At 53.4% G+C, this 12,955-nt stretch overlaps 2 protein-coding genes across 2 annotated transcripts; both read left to right on the top strand.

Annotated features, from left to right (window-relative positions):
* Positions 1-1,022: 1,022 nt before the first annotated feature.
* On the top strand, positions 1,023-1,979 carry LOC137149945 (olfactory receptor 52K2-like). Its single transcript, XM_067543594.1, has one exon. The coding sequence runs from the start codon at positions 1,023-1,025 to the stop codon at positions 1,977-1,979; it is 957 nt and encodes a 318-aa protein (XP_067399695.1).
* A 6,990-nt stretch (positions 1,980-8,969) lies between these two features.
* On the top strand, positions 8,970-9,926 carry LOC137149944 (olfactory receptor 52K2-like). The gene has a single exon (XM_067543592.1). It carries the CDS (start codon positions 8,970-8,972, stop codon positions 9,924-9,926), a length of 957 nt encoding a protein of 318 aa, XP_067399693.1.
* The last annotated feature ends 3,029 nt before the right edge of the window (positions 9,927-12,955 follow it).

The following is a 12,955-nucleotide window of genomic DNA, read 5'->3' as shown; positions in this document are numbered from 1 at the left end:
GAGGTCAGGGTGGCATCTAGGTACAGGGCGTAGGGGCGAGGACTCAGATCCTGTTGCCAGCCAACTCCCCCGGGGCCGTGTGTGAGCCAGAAAAGCTCCCCCCAGTAGCGGGACCGTCCCCCACTGACACAGGTGTGTCTGGAAGGCTGGGCTGAAGGAAAGGCACCCTCAAGGTCTCACTCATGGTTAACTGCACAGAAGGGGCAGGTGTATTTGTGGGGTTTGTCTGGAAACGAAGATTCAGTGTCAATTTCCTTCCCCCCGCCAGTGTCCATGGGACCCAGAGTGATCCCATCCAGGCCTCGTGTGAACCTCCTGCCACCCCTTCCCAAAGGAAGGGCAGTAAGAAGTGCAGCTCTTCCCCAGGAAAGTGCGGGGCTCAGCCCTCCTTGGCTGCCACTGCAGCACGGCAGCTTCCCTCTGGCTACGAATCCTGCTCTGCTGCTCTGTGAACGGAGACGTTCGACCAGCACAGTCAGTAAGTCTGCTTTAGGGTTTGCTGTACTCCAGGGCGTTTATCACTGGAATAGATGCTGGCTGGACAGCCCTGGGGAAAGCTCAGGGGAGTCAATCTACAGCAGGTGAGATTCCCCCACGCCCTTCAAGAGGCCGCAGCTCTGACCGAAAAAGGCTGCCACTAAGGACGGGGTGGGCAGCTGAACTGCCCGGGACCACTACACCCCTCTCCTCTCAGCTGGGATGGCCACCAAGGGGATACTTAGCCACCAGCTCCCACAAGAGTCCAGGCTGAGCCATCCAAACCCGTTACACACCTGCTCGAGAACCCTCACATCTTGTTCCCTTCCCTCCTCCGCTGCACTATTCACTCCTCCCAGCGGAAGGGAAGGTACAATCAGTAAAATTGGTTGGGTTGAGGTCTCTTGCTCAGCTGGGAGCAGGGGTCCTGGTCTCCAGATGGTTTACACTGGTAAAACGCTAATGGCTCTCTGTCACTTCCAGTTCCGGACAGAGCCTGGGAAGCAGGTGTGCCGTGGACTAGACCAGACCCAGCCAGCCCCACCATGCCAGCTTCCAACAGGACCACGCCCCACCCCTCCACCTTCATCCTCCTGGGCATCCCGGGGCTGGAAGCGGCGCACGGCTGGATCTCCATCCCCTTCTGCTCCGCCTATATTCTGTCCCTTCTCGGGAACTGCCTCCTCCTGGTCGTTATCAAGACTGAGCCGAGCCTCCACGAGCCCATGTACCTTTTCCTTTCCATGCTGGCGCTCGCCGACCTGACCGTCTCCAGCACTGCTCTGCCCAAAATCCTCTCCATATTCTGGTTCACAGATGGCGCAATTCATATGGACGCTTGCCTGTTCCAGATGTATCTCCTTCATTCCCTCACCACCATGGAGTCCGGGTTCATACTGGCCATGGCCTTCGATCGCTACATCGCGATCTGTAACCCCCTGAGACACTCGACCATCCTGACCCACAGGGCCGTCGCCAAGATAGGGCTGGGGGTGGTTTTGAGGGGGGCCGTGTTACTGGCTCCACACCCGTTCCTGCTGAAATGGCTGCCATACTGTGGGACCAACGTCATTTCTCACACCTATTGTGAGTTCATGGCCCTAGTGAAACTGGCCTGTGCAGACACGACTGTCAAGAAAGCCTATAGTCTGCTCGTAGCATTTCTCACGGGGGGTGTAGATTTTATCCTCATTGTCCTGTCCTACATCCTGATTCTTCGGACTGTCTTCATGCTCCCCTCTAAAGAGGCACATCTCCCAACCCTCAGCACCTGTGGCTCCCACTTCTGTGTGATCCTCGTGACTTACACACCAGCATTTTTCTCCTTTCTCACCCATCGGTTTGGATCCAGCATGGCTCCCCATGTTCACATTATTGTCGCCAACATCTATCTGCTGGTTCCACCCATGACGAATCCCATCATCTATGGGGTCAGAACCAAAAAGATCCGGGAGAGAGTCCTCAGGGTCTTCTCCATCAGGGGCTTTCCAGCTCTCTCATAGGGGGAAGTACTTCGTAGTGGAGAGCCTGACTCATGGCCCCTCCCCTTGCATTCACTGCCACCAGGAGACGTCCTTGTACACTCCGCATCCACAGGAGACCCGTGGTGATGCCAGAAATTGCTGAACTGGAAAGGGAACGTCAGGACGTTATGGGCTATTTTTAGTGGCCTGCCAGTGCAATTCAGCGACTGTAAACGTGGAGATGGAGCCGGCACCGGGTGACTGACTGCTGTCTGCAGATAACCAGCACGTGCCCGGCTCTGTTCATTCTACACCAACAAACCTGAGGGGCTCGTGGGAGGACTCCTCTTCTGGTGAACAGCTCCTAGCAGGTTCTCCTTGGTCTCTTGGGTCTCGGTCCCTCAATCTCAGAGGGCTTTCCACTCCCAATGGGGTGGGGAGAGGGGACCCCAGTCTCTGCTGAACATGCAGCCATCCCACAGCTATGGCTACTCCTGGTACAGCTCTCAGCACCCGCCGTCCTCACCTTACCCCTTTCCTGGCCTGGCAGTGTTCCTATCCACCATTCCTGCCCTGTGCCTGAGACCTGGGCACTACCGCCTTCCCCTTCAGAGAGGGATGGGCCGCAGGGCAGGTGGTTCTGGTCCAGGCTGCTGCTCCAAGTGGCATGGGGTGCGGGAGGAATGCATACCCAATCCAGACTGGGTCCGCTGAGCACTGCACCTACAGAAAGGGTTTTCAGTTACAGGCCCCAAAACACAATCATTTTGGGTCCCACTAACCTCAGTGCCGTTCAGCCAGCTCACTCCAGGGCCGTCCCAATCCCCTGCCCTCCGGAGCCTCCTGGCCAGCTTTGGCCATGCCGAGGGCTGCACCTGTCCACACTGGTGCCAGGCAGGGTTTTGAGGCGGTCAGGGTTGCTCCCTGCTTAGCCCAGGTGTGGCGAGTGCAGTGAGGATGCAGCGCGGGAGCCGACAGGCCAGTCGGGAGTGCAGAGGAAAGCAGGAAAGGGTATAAAAGCAGCTGTGGGGGAGCCCAGGTGCTGACATGGGGAGCAGGGCAGTGTGGCAGGCGGGTGAGGCTGTGTATCAAACTCCAGCCAGTTTGGGGCCTAAAGCTCAGGTAGAAATTCCTGAGGGAAAAGACCATTGTGTGGATCAGTCCTTCAGCTGTCAGGTTGCCTTTGTTCCTCCAGCCTGGGGGCCGGGAGCAAGCAGAACCGCTGCAATGGGTACGGGCTGGAAGCCCCTTGTCCTGAGCCAGGCCTCTGGGGTCAGAGAATGGATCAGCTTTGAAACTAGCTGGACAAGAGTTGAGAGAGCCTGAAGGATAAGCCCCTGTGTTACCAGGGAAGGTGGGTTACTGTGTGGAGGCCGGGCTGCCTTCTGTAGCTCACATGCCGGGAGCTAAATGGCGCACTTTGAACTAGCCAGCTCATTACAAATGTACACCGGAACTGCACAGGAACCACAAGCCACCCCTGCCAAGGGGCTGAAGGCTGGACAATAAAGCGGAGTCTAACAAACATCCTGCATGACACTTTTGATTACTGCATCTGAAGCTCGTTAGCTAGCCTGGTGAGCTGCGTCCTCCCCATCTGCTGGACGGACTGAGACACACAGAGGTGAAGTGATTTACCCAAGGCCACGCAGTGAGTGAGCAGCAGAACTGAGAGTAGAAACCGGGAGTCCTGACCTCCAGCACCATTGCTTTAGCCACTACATGGCATCGCTTCTCTTTGTGCTGCAGTCGATTGATGCAGTGAGGCTGCGTGTGTCTCGTGATGCAGGGAGTTGCCGTCCTTCTCACACAGGAGGGGATTTTAAATAAACAGCTACAAACCACAAACAAAAAAATATTTTTCCACACATCTCAGCTTTCAGTTTTGTCTCGCTTGTTTACCAGAGACCGCTCGCTGCCTGGAATCCTGCACAGTGCACAGTGGCCTAATGATGGGCTGTACGGAACCCAATCAGTGCAGGGTGTGACTGTAAGGCTCTGCTCAGCGCCTTTCGGTAGCAGCACCCCAGCCATAATAATCTCCATTTAATGCATGGAGAGCCTGGAGCCCAGAGTGAGCAAGTGACTTGTCCAAGGTCCCCCAGCGAATTCGTGACAAAGCTGAAACTCTTTGCTCCAAGCTCAGCGGAGAGAGAGAGAGCGCCAGGACTCTGTGCTGCTGGGTGAGCCTGACTAGCCAGGCCTGAGGGACTGGCAACTAGGGACTCGTGAGCTGTGTTCCTGGCTCAAGACACTTTCTTTCCTGCTGCCTCAGTTTCCCCATCTATTAAAGGGGGATACTGTCCAACTGTCAATGGTGAGCTCTGTGTCCATATGTCACTCTGTCTCAGTGGCTCACAGCTGAGAACACCAGACTCAGGACAGACGGCTGAGAAGCAGGGCAGACTCACCCCACACTGGTGGTTCTTCAATCCCTAGATTATCCCAAGCCAGTAACATAAGTGAACTTCTGTCTCACACACTGGTTCCTGAGAAGTCAAAAATGCAGTCCTCATAGGCACCGATCTCTGAGCTCACCACCCAGACGCTGGACTCTATGAGGAGTGGTTACTGGAATCAATTTCATCATGGAGAGGGGCCTCCTAATCTCCATAGATCAATTACTTAGCCAGGGCAACATATCACTCAGGCCTGACCCAGTATCAGGCTGACACCAATCCTCCGATAACTAAAAACTAAAAGTCTAATAATAAAAGAAGCTTCCTTGTCAGAAATCCAGCCCAGTGAAAAGAAGCAGGAAATGAAGACAAAAGATGGTGACGTCTCAGGGGTTTTTATACCCTTTGCCCTTGGTGTGGAATTTTACTGTCTCAAACACAGCTACAGCCTCTGTTTGTGGAAAGTTACTGGCCCAAGATGGAGTCCAGTGTCACATGATCTCAGCTCCTTGCACGGCTTGGTGACTCCCGGGGCAGCATTGCTCATATTCTTGCGGAGCTGTGCACAGGAAGAGCTATCTGGGCGCAAAGAGTTTCTTCTGTGGCTCCTTGTGAGAGCTCAGTGTCCTTGACGGGCCATCAACACATCGCTGTCTGGCCTTCAGGTACCTTCTACCGGGGGACATCACCCAGGGATACAACAGCAGGGTAAGATACCAGTCCATGGCCAATATCCATAGCATCAGATAGGAAGGAGATCCACGCATATAAACAGGAAAGTCATACTTGGCAAATCGTAACTTTCCTATTGACACCCTGCGTGACAGGCTTTGTCCAAGATTTGCTGCAGCTGCACAACAGGGATAGAAATGGTCACATTCAATCAGAACATCACACCGTGTTCTCATCCCATGAGGGTGCTACAGCTGCTACCACCTAAAGCTGGGACGTTGCCCAGGTTCTAACAGGCAAGCGGCTGGGACACTAGAGCCACGGGAGTATGGGAAGAGCTGATAAAAGCATGTCTGGCTGCAGAGAGCCTGCTCCTTGTCCAGAGAGAGGAGTAAAGTGTTCTTTAAATGTGAGAGGTGGATGTGGACGTCCAGGACCGTGTATGTTTCCTCCAACCGTAGCCACCAGCCTCTTGGGCTTTGAACAACCTGTCCATCCAGGAGGCTTATGAGAGTCCCCATGTCTCCTGGGACTAGCCCAGGGACAGCTTTCCTCGCTGGGATTCAGGCCTGTGCTATCGCTGATATTTACACTGTGCTGCTGATGTACTCAGGCCTTTTTAGAACATAAAAGCAGATTTGACTTTTTAATCTTGTGAATGCTGCAGTAGTGTGTGGTAGCAGAAAGCACTGCCACCCGGACCACGCCTCTTCTGACATTCCCACAGCGCCGCTTGCTCCAGAAGGCTTTCAGCAGCTTTACAAACCAGAAATAGGATCCGTTGCACTCACTTCTTAAGGAATACATGGCAGCTGTTTAGCAGCACACAGCTCCCCTACAGTACACAGTTTAGAACAGGACAGGAAGAGGAATTTCTTGTAAAACAAGATCTTCATTTCATGTGTCCAGCACAATGAAGCTTGAGTCCTTCATGGCAGGCGCTGGGCACAGTTGCACACAAGAAGAAGAAGAAGAATATTGTATCCAATCAACAGTCTAGTGTGACTCAGTTTACCCACGTTGAAATCTGACCAGGACATTGGGGTTACCAACGGCACTTCTGCTACCATGTAAGATTTTAGTAAAATGATCAAGGCCTCAGTTTTACATTGTGCCTGGAAGTTATTTTGAGCAACCACTTACACCAGCACAGGGCATTGGGATGTAAACTGATGGAGACGCAAGGGTCATCGTCAAAATAAATCGGACATGTCAAACAGACGTGATTTCTTTTTTTAGGTGATAACAAATTTGATGGCTAAAGGTAACTGGGGAGATGTAAGAGACTTAGACCATTAAAAGGTGTTTGACCAAGTACCACGTGACATTCAGATTAATAATCTGGCATTAGACAGAATTAATTATCTCTAAGCCCTTAGCGACAGCCCTGTGTGTTTGCAGAAAGTGTCCTTGTCTCTCCTGTGTCATCTTTCTCCAGATCTGTCTGTCTGCTAGCTAGCCATCCATCCCAGGCATACAGGGCGTCAGACCCTATGGAGATCTAGCCATTATCCCTGCTTCTCTGACTAATTGACAATCATGTTTAAATGTACACAATACACTGAGCAGCCAATTCCTCTCTGATTCTGCAGAGAGCCCGGGAGTTCTCCTCTCCCTTTGGGAAGGACCCTTAATTACTGTTTACTCCTACAGTTGGATAAAGAACACAGAAGTGCAGACATGGAGAGACATTGGCTGGTGTCTCCTGTCTGCAGCCTAGGAACCCCACTGGGATTGCCCAGAGCTATATTATACACCCTTCTCCATCCTGCCCGGGGCACTTTCCCTGTGTTGGTTCTCGGCGTGGGATGTTGTTGCAGATGCTGCTGTGAGAGAGGTGTGCGACACGGCAACCTGACAGTGACATTCTCAGGGAAGACACTTACAACTCACAACTCACAGGTACCCATCTCTTGCTGCAGACTGCCCTGCTAAACAGACCCCTGTTAAAATGGGCAGGATGGGGTAGAGAACAAGTCTATGGTCCTTTGCGCTCTGCACAGCCAGTGAACATCCCTGGCCATTTCCACAGGTGATGAGTTTACTCCAGTGTCACTGGCCACAATGCCCTGCTTTGCTATTGTCTAGTTTGCTGTGCCCCCCGGCTGATGTCCCTGGAAGCAGGAGCTGAGTAAAGAGCTCAGGAGTCAGCTCTGTGCTCATGCACAGTCACCGCCTCCCCTGGCACTTTGGGGGTCTGGCTGTAACGGGGCTGGAATGGAGGGGCTCTTACCTCACTCTTTTCTGCCTGACACTTTCACATAATCACTCAGCCGGAAGCAGGCGCCCAGCATGGGAGAGTTCAGGCCGAACGGTTCAAGTCTGGCAAACTTGTGAGCAGCTGACAGTGTGGTCTGGTCAGTGTCAGTGTCAGACAGCCTTCACTAACGGGTGTCACCAGCGCTGCCTGCAATGGCCACGCCTCTTTTATCTATTTTAGACTTTCAGACTTTCAATTTCATTGAATGTTCCCTTGTTTGTGTGTTATGAGAAAGAGGAAATGTGAGTGCCTGGTCTACTTTCTTTACTGATAGACCCATGGGGCTGAAGTCCAGAAGGGACCTTTTCATCATCTGTATTGATTTCCTGTACAGCCGAGGGCATTAAATGTCACCCAGTTACCCTTGTATTGAACCCAATAACTTGCATTTGACTAAGGCCTGGTCTACACGAGGATTTTACATCATGGAATCACAGGGTTAGAAGGAGCCATAAAGGTCACCTAGTCTAACCCTCCCGCCAAGATGCAGGAATTGGGGTCTTGAGCACATGATTTATGAGGAAAGGTTGATGGAACTAGACTTTTTTAGTCTGCAGAAGAAAAGAATGAGGGGGGATTTGATAGCAGCCTTCAACTACCCGAAGGGAGGATGGAGCTAGGCTGTTCTCAATGGGGCAGATGAGAGAACAAGGAGCAATGGTCTCCAGTTGCAGTGGGGGAAGTGTCCATAGATATTATTGGTTGGGAACTATTCTCTGTTTATCCATTTGAATGTCATCCACTCCATGCTTTGTTTTGTTCTCCTCTATCACATGCTCACTTCTGAGAAGAGAAGAATGAGGGGGGATTTGATCGCAGCCTGTAACTACCTGAAAAGGGGGTTCCAGGGAGGATGGAGCTAAGCTGTTCTCAGGGTTGGCAGATGACAGAACTTGAAGTAATGGTCTCAAATTGCAGTGGTGGAGATCTAGGTTGGACATTAAGAAAAAGGTTTTCACTAGGCGGGTGGTGAAGCCCTGGAATGGGTTACATTGGGAGGTGGTGGAATCTCCATCCTTAGAGCATTTTAAGGGGCATGCCACTTGTGACAGACTGTGAGCGTCCCTCAAACCCCACAGCCCTCCTTGGCTGCCACTGCGGCACGGCAGCTTCCCTCTGGCTGCGAATCCTGCTCTGCTGCTCTGTGAACGGAGACGTTCGACCAGCACAGTCAGTAAGTCTGCTTTAGGGTTTGCTTTACTCCAGGGCATTTATTGCTGGAAGAGATGCTGGCTTGAAAGCCCTAGGGAAAGCTCAGGGGAATCAATCTACAGCAGGTGAGATTGCCCTACATCCTTCCAAGAGGCCGCAGCTCCGACCAAAAGAGGCTGCCTCTAAGGATGGAGGGGGCAGCTGAGCCGTCCTCTCGGCTGGGACGGCCACCAAGGGGATACTTAGCAGCCAGCTCCCACAAGACTCCAGGCTGAGCCATCCAAACCCATTACGCACCTGCCTGATAACCCTCACATCATGTTCCCTTCCCTCCTCTGCTGCACTATTCACTCCTCCCGGCGGAAGGGAAGGTACAATCAGTAAAATTGGTTGGGTTCAGGTCTCTCGCTCAGCTGGTAGCAGCGGGCCTGATCTCCAGCTGGTTTACACTGGTAAAACGCTAATGGCTCTCTGTCACTTCCAGCCCCGGACAGGGCCTGGGAAGCAGGCGTGCAGTGGACCAGACCAGACCCAACCGGCCCCACCATGGCAGCTTCCAACAGGACCACGCCCCATCCCTTAACTTTCATCCTCCTGGGCATCCCGGGGCTGGAAGCGGCGCACGGCTGGATCTCCATCCCCTTCTGCTCCGCCTATATTCTGTCCCTTCTTGGGAACTGCCTCCTCCTGGTCGTTATCAAGACTGAGCCGAGCCTCCATGAGCCCATGTACCTTTTTCTTTCCATGCTGGCGCTCGCCGACCTCATCATCTCCAGCACCGCCCTGCCCAAAATCCTCTCCATATTCTGGTTCAAGGACGGGGCCATTCGTATGGACGCTTGCCTGTTCCAGATGTATCTCCTTCACTCCCTGACCAACATGGAATCCGGGTTCATGCTGGCCATGGCCTTCGATCGCTACATCGCGATCTGTAACCCCCTGAGACACTCGACCATCCTGACCCACAGGGCGGTTGCCAAGATAGGGCTGGGGGTGGTTTTGAGGGGGGCCGTGTTACTGGCTCCACACCCGTTCCTGCTGAAATGGCTGCCGTACTGTGGGACCGACGTCATTTCTCACACCTATTGTGAATTCATGGCCCTGGTGAAACTTGCCTGTGCAGACACGATGGTCACGAGAGCCTATAGTCTGGTTGTAGCATTTCTCACTGCAGGGGTAGATTTTATCCTCATTGTCCTGTCCTACATCCTGATTCTTCGGACCGTCTTTGAGCTGCCCTCTAGAGAGGCACATCTCCCGGCCCTCAGCACCTGTTGGTCTCACCTCTGTGTCATCTTCGTTTCTTACACACCAGCGTTTTTCTCCTTTCTCACCCATCGGTTTTGGCCCAGCGTGGCTCCCCATGTTCACATTATTGTCGCCAACATCTATCTGCTGGTTCCACCCATGACGAATCCCATCATCTATGGAGTCAGAACCAAAAAGATCCGGGAGAGCGTCCTCAGGGTCTTCTCCATCAAGGGCTTTCCAGCTGTCTCGTAGGGGGAAGCACATCCTAATGGAGACCCTGACTCATGGCCCCTCTCCTTACATTCACTGCCACCAGGAGAAGTCCTTGTACACTCCGCATCCCCAGGAGACTCCCACCCTGGTCACAATCACACTGCATGCCCGTGGTGATGCCAGCAACTGCTAAACTGGAAAGGGAACGTCAGGACGTTATGGGCTATTTTTAGTGGCCTGCCAGTGCAATTCAGCGATGGGAAACATGGAGATGGAGCCAGCACCGGGTGAGCGACTGCTGTCTGCAGACAACCAGCGCGTGCCCAGCTCTGTCCGTTCTACACCAACAAACCTGAGGGGCTCATGGGAGGACTCCTCTTCTGGTGAACAGCTCCTAGCAGGTTCTCCTTGGTCTCTTGCGTGTCAGTCCCTCAATCTCGGAGGGCTTTCCACTGCCAACGGGGTGGGGCCAGGGGACCCCAGTCCCTGCTGAACATGCAGCCATCCCACAGCTATGGCCACTCCTGGTACAGCTCTCAGCACCCACCGCCCCCACCTCACCCCTTTCCTGGCCTGGCAGTGTCCCTATCCAGCGTTCCTGCCCTGTGCCTGAGACCTGGGCACTGCAGCCTTCCCCTTTGGAGAGGGAGGAACCATAGGGCGGGTGGTTCTGGTCCAGACTGCTGCTCCGAGCGGCCTGGGGCGCGGGAGGAATGCAGACCCAATCCGGACTGGGTCCGCTGGGCACTGCGCCTACAGAAAGGGTTTTCAGTTACGGGACCAAAACACAATCATTTCGAGACCCACTAACCTCAGTGTTGTTCAGCCAGCTTACTCCAGCGTCGTCCCAATCCCCTGCCCTCCAGAGCTTCCTGGCCGACTTTGGCCATGCCGAGGGCTGCACCTGTCCCCACTGACACCAGGGAGGGTTTTGAGGCGGTCAGGGTTGCTCCCTGCGTAGGTGCAGCAAATGCAGAAAGGACGGAGGGCGGGAGCCGACAGGCCAGTCGAGAGCATAGAGGGAAGCAGGAAAGGGTATAAAAGTATCTCTGGGGGAGCCCAGGTGCTGACATGGGGAGCAGGGCAGTGTAGCAGGTGGGTGAGGCTGTGCATCAGACTCCAGCCAGCTTGGGGACCTAAAGATCAGGTAGAAAGTCCTAAGGGAAAAGACCATTGTGTGGATCAGTCCTTCAGCTGTCAGGTCGCCTTTGTTCCTCCAGCCTGGGGGCCGGGAGCAGGCAGAACTCCTGCAATGGATACAGGCTGGAAGCCCCTTGTCCTGGGTCAGGCCTCTGGCGTCAGAGAAGGGATCAGCTTTGAAACTAGCAGGACAAGAGTTGAGAGAGGCTGAAGGATACGTTTCCAGGGAAGGTAGGAGGCCGGGATGGCTTCTGTAGCTCACAGGGCGAGAGATATATGGCGCACTTTGCACTTACCAGCTCATTACAAATGTACACGGGACCTGCACAAGAACCACAAACCACCCCTGCCCAGGGGCTGGAGGCTGAACAATAAAGCGGAGTCTAACAAACATCCTTTTGATCACTACATATGAAGATCTTTAGCTAGCCTGCTGAGCTGTGTCCTTCCCATCTGCTGGACGGACTGAGACACACAGAGGTGAAGTGATTTACCCAAGGCCATACAGTGAGTGAGCAGCAGAGCTCAGTGCAGAATCCAGGAGTCCTGACCCCCAGCACCATTGCTTTAGCCATTACATGGCATCGCTTCTCTTTGTGCTGCAGTCGATTGATGCAGTGAGGCTGTGTGTGTGTCGTGATGAAGGGAGTTGCCGTCCTCCTCACACAGGAGCGTGATTTAAAGAAACAGCTACAAACCACAGCCACAAACATAGGTTTCTGCACTACTCAGTCTTCAGCCTTCTCTAGCTTGTTTACCAGAGACCGCTCGCTGCCTAGAATCCTGCACAGTGCACAGTGGCCTAACGATGGGCTACAAGGAACCCAATCAGTGCAGGGTGTGACTGTAAGGCCCTGCTCAGTGCTTTTCTATAGTAGCACCCCACCCATAATAATCTCCATTTAATGCATGGAGAGCCTGGGGCCTAGAGTGAGCAAGTGACTTGTCCAAGGTCCCCCAGCGAATCCATGGCAAAGCTGAAATTCTTTGCTCCGAGCTCAGCAGAGAGAGAGAGAGCGCCAGGCCTCTGTGCTGCTGTGTGGGTCTGACTAGCCAGGTCAGATGGACTGGCAACTAGGGACTCGTGCGCAGTGTTCCTGGATCAAGGCATGTTCCTTCCTTCTGCCTCAGTTTCCCCATCTGTTAAAGGGGGATACTGTCCAACTATCAACGGTGAGCTCTGTGTCCATATGTCACTCTGTCTCAGTGGCTCACAGCTGAGTACACCAGACTCAGGACAGACGGCTGAGAAGCAGGCAAACTCACCCCACACTGGTGGTTCTTCAATCCCTAGATTATACCAAGCCAGTAACAAAGGTGAACTTCTGTCTCACACACTGGTTCCTGAGAAGTCAAATATGCAGTCCTCGTAGGCACCGAACTCTGGGCTCACCACCCAGACGCTGGACTCTATGAGGAGTGGTTACTGGAACCAATTTCATCATGGAGAGGGGCCTCCTAATCTCCATAGATCAGTCACTTAGCCAGGGCAACATATCACTCAGGCCTGACCCAGTATCAGGCTGACACCGATCCTCCGATAACTAAAAACTAAAAGTTGAATAATAATAGAAGCTTCCTTGTCAGAAATGCAGCCCAGAGAAAAGAAGCAGGGAATAAAGACAAAAGATGGTGATGTCTCAGGGGTTTTATACCCTTTGCCCTGGGTGTGGAATTTTACCGTCTCAAACACAGCTACAGCCTCTCTTTGTGGAAAGTTACTGGCCCAAGATGGAGTCCAGGGTCACATGAGCAGATCTCAGCTCCTTGCACGGCTTGGTGACTCCCGGGGCAGCATTGCTCATATTCTTGCGGAGCTGTGCACAGGAAGAGCTATCTGGGTGCAAGGAGTTTCTTCTGTGGCCCATTGTGAGAGCGCAGTGTCCTTGACGGGCCATCAACACATCGCTGTCTGGCTTCGGGTACCT

The sequence above is a fragment of the Emydura macquarii genome, unplaced genomic scaffold (assembly GCF_026122565.2).
Source record: "Emydura macquarii macquarii isolate MOO-44397 ecotype Brisbane River unplaced genomic scaffold, CSIRO-AGI_Emac_v2 contig_920, whole genome shotgun sequence".
In the NCBI taxonomy this organism is placed as follows: Eukaryota; Metazoa; Chordata; order Testudines; family Chelidae; genus Emydura; species Emydura macquarii.
This window is presented reverse-complemented; position numbering and strand designations above follow the sequence as displayed.

Bases quoted from the DNA above. Each gene is read 5' to 3' on its own strand.
- LOC137149945 (XM_067543594.1), top strand. From the start codon at position 1,023: ATGCCAGCTTCCAACAGGACCACGCCCCACCCCTCCACCTTCATCCTC.
- LOC137149944 (XM_067543592.1), top strand. From the start codon at position 8,970: ATGGCAGCTTCCAACAGGACCACGCCCCATCCCTTAACTTTCATCCTC.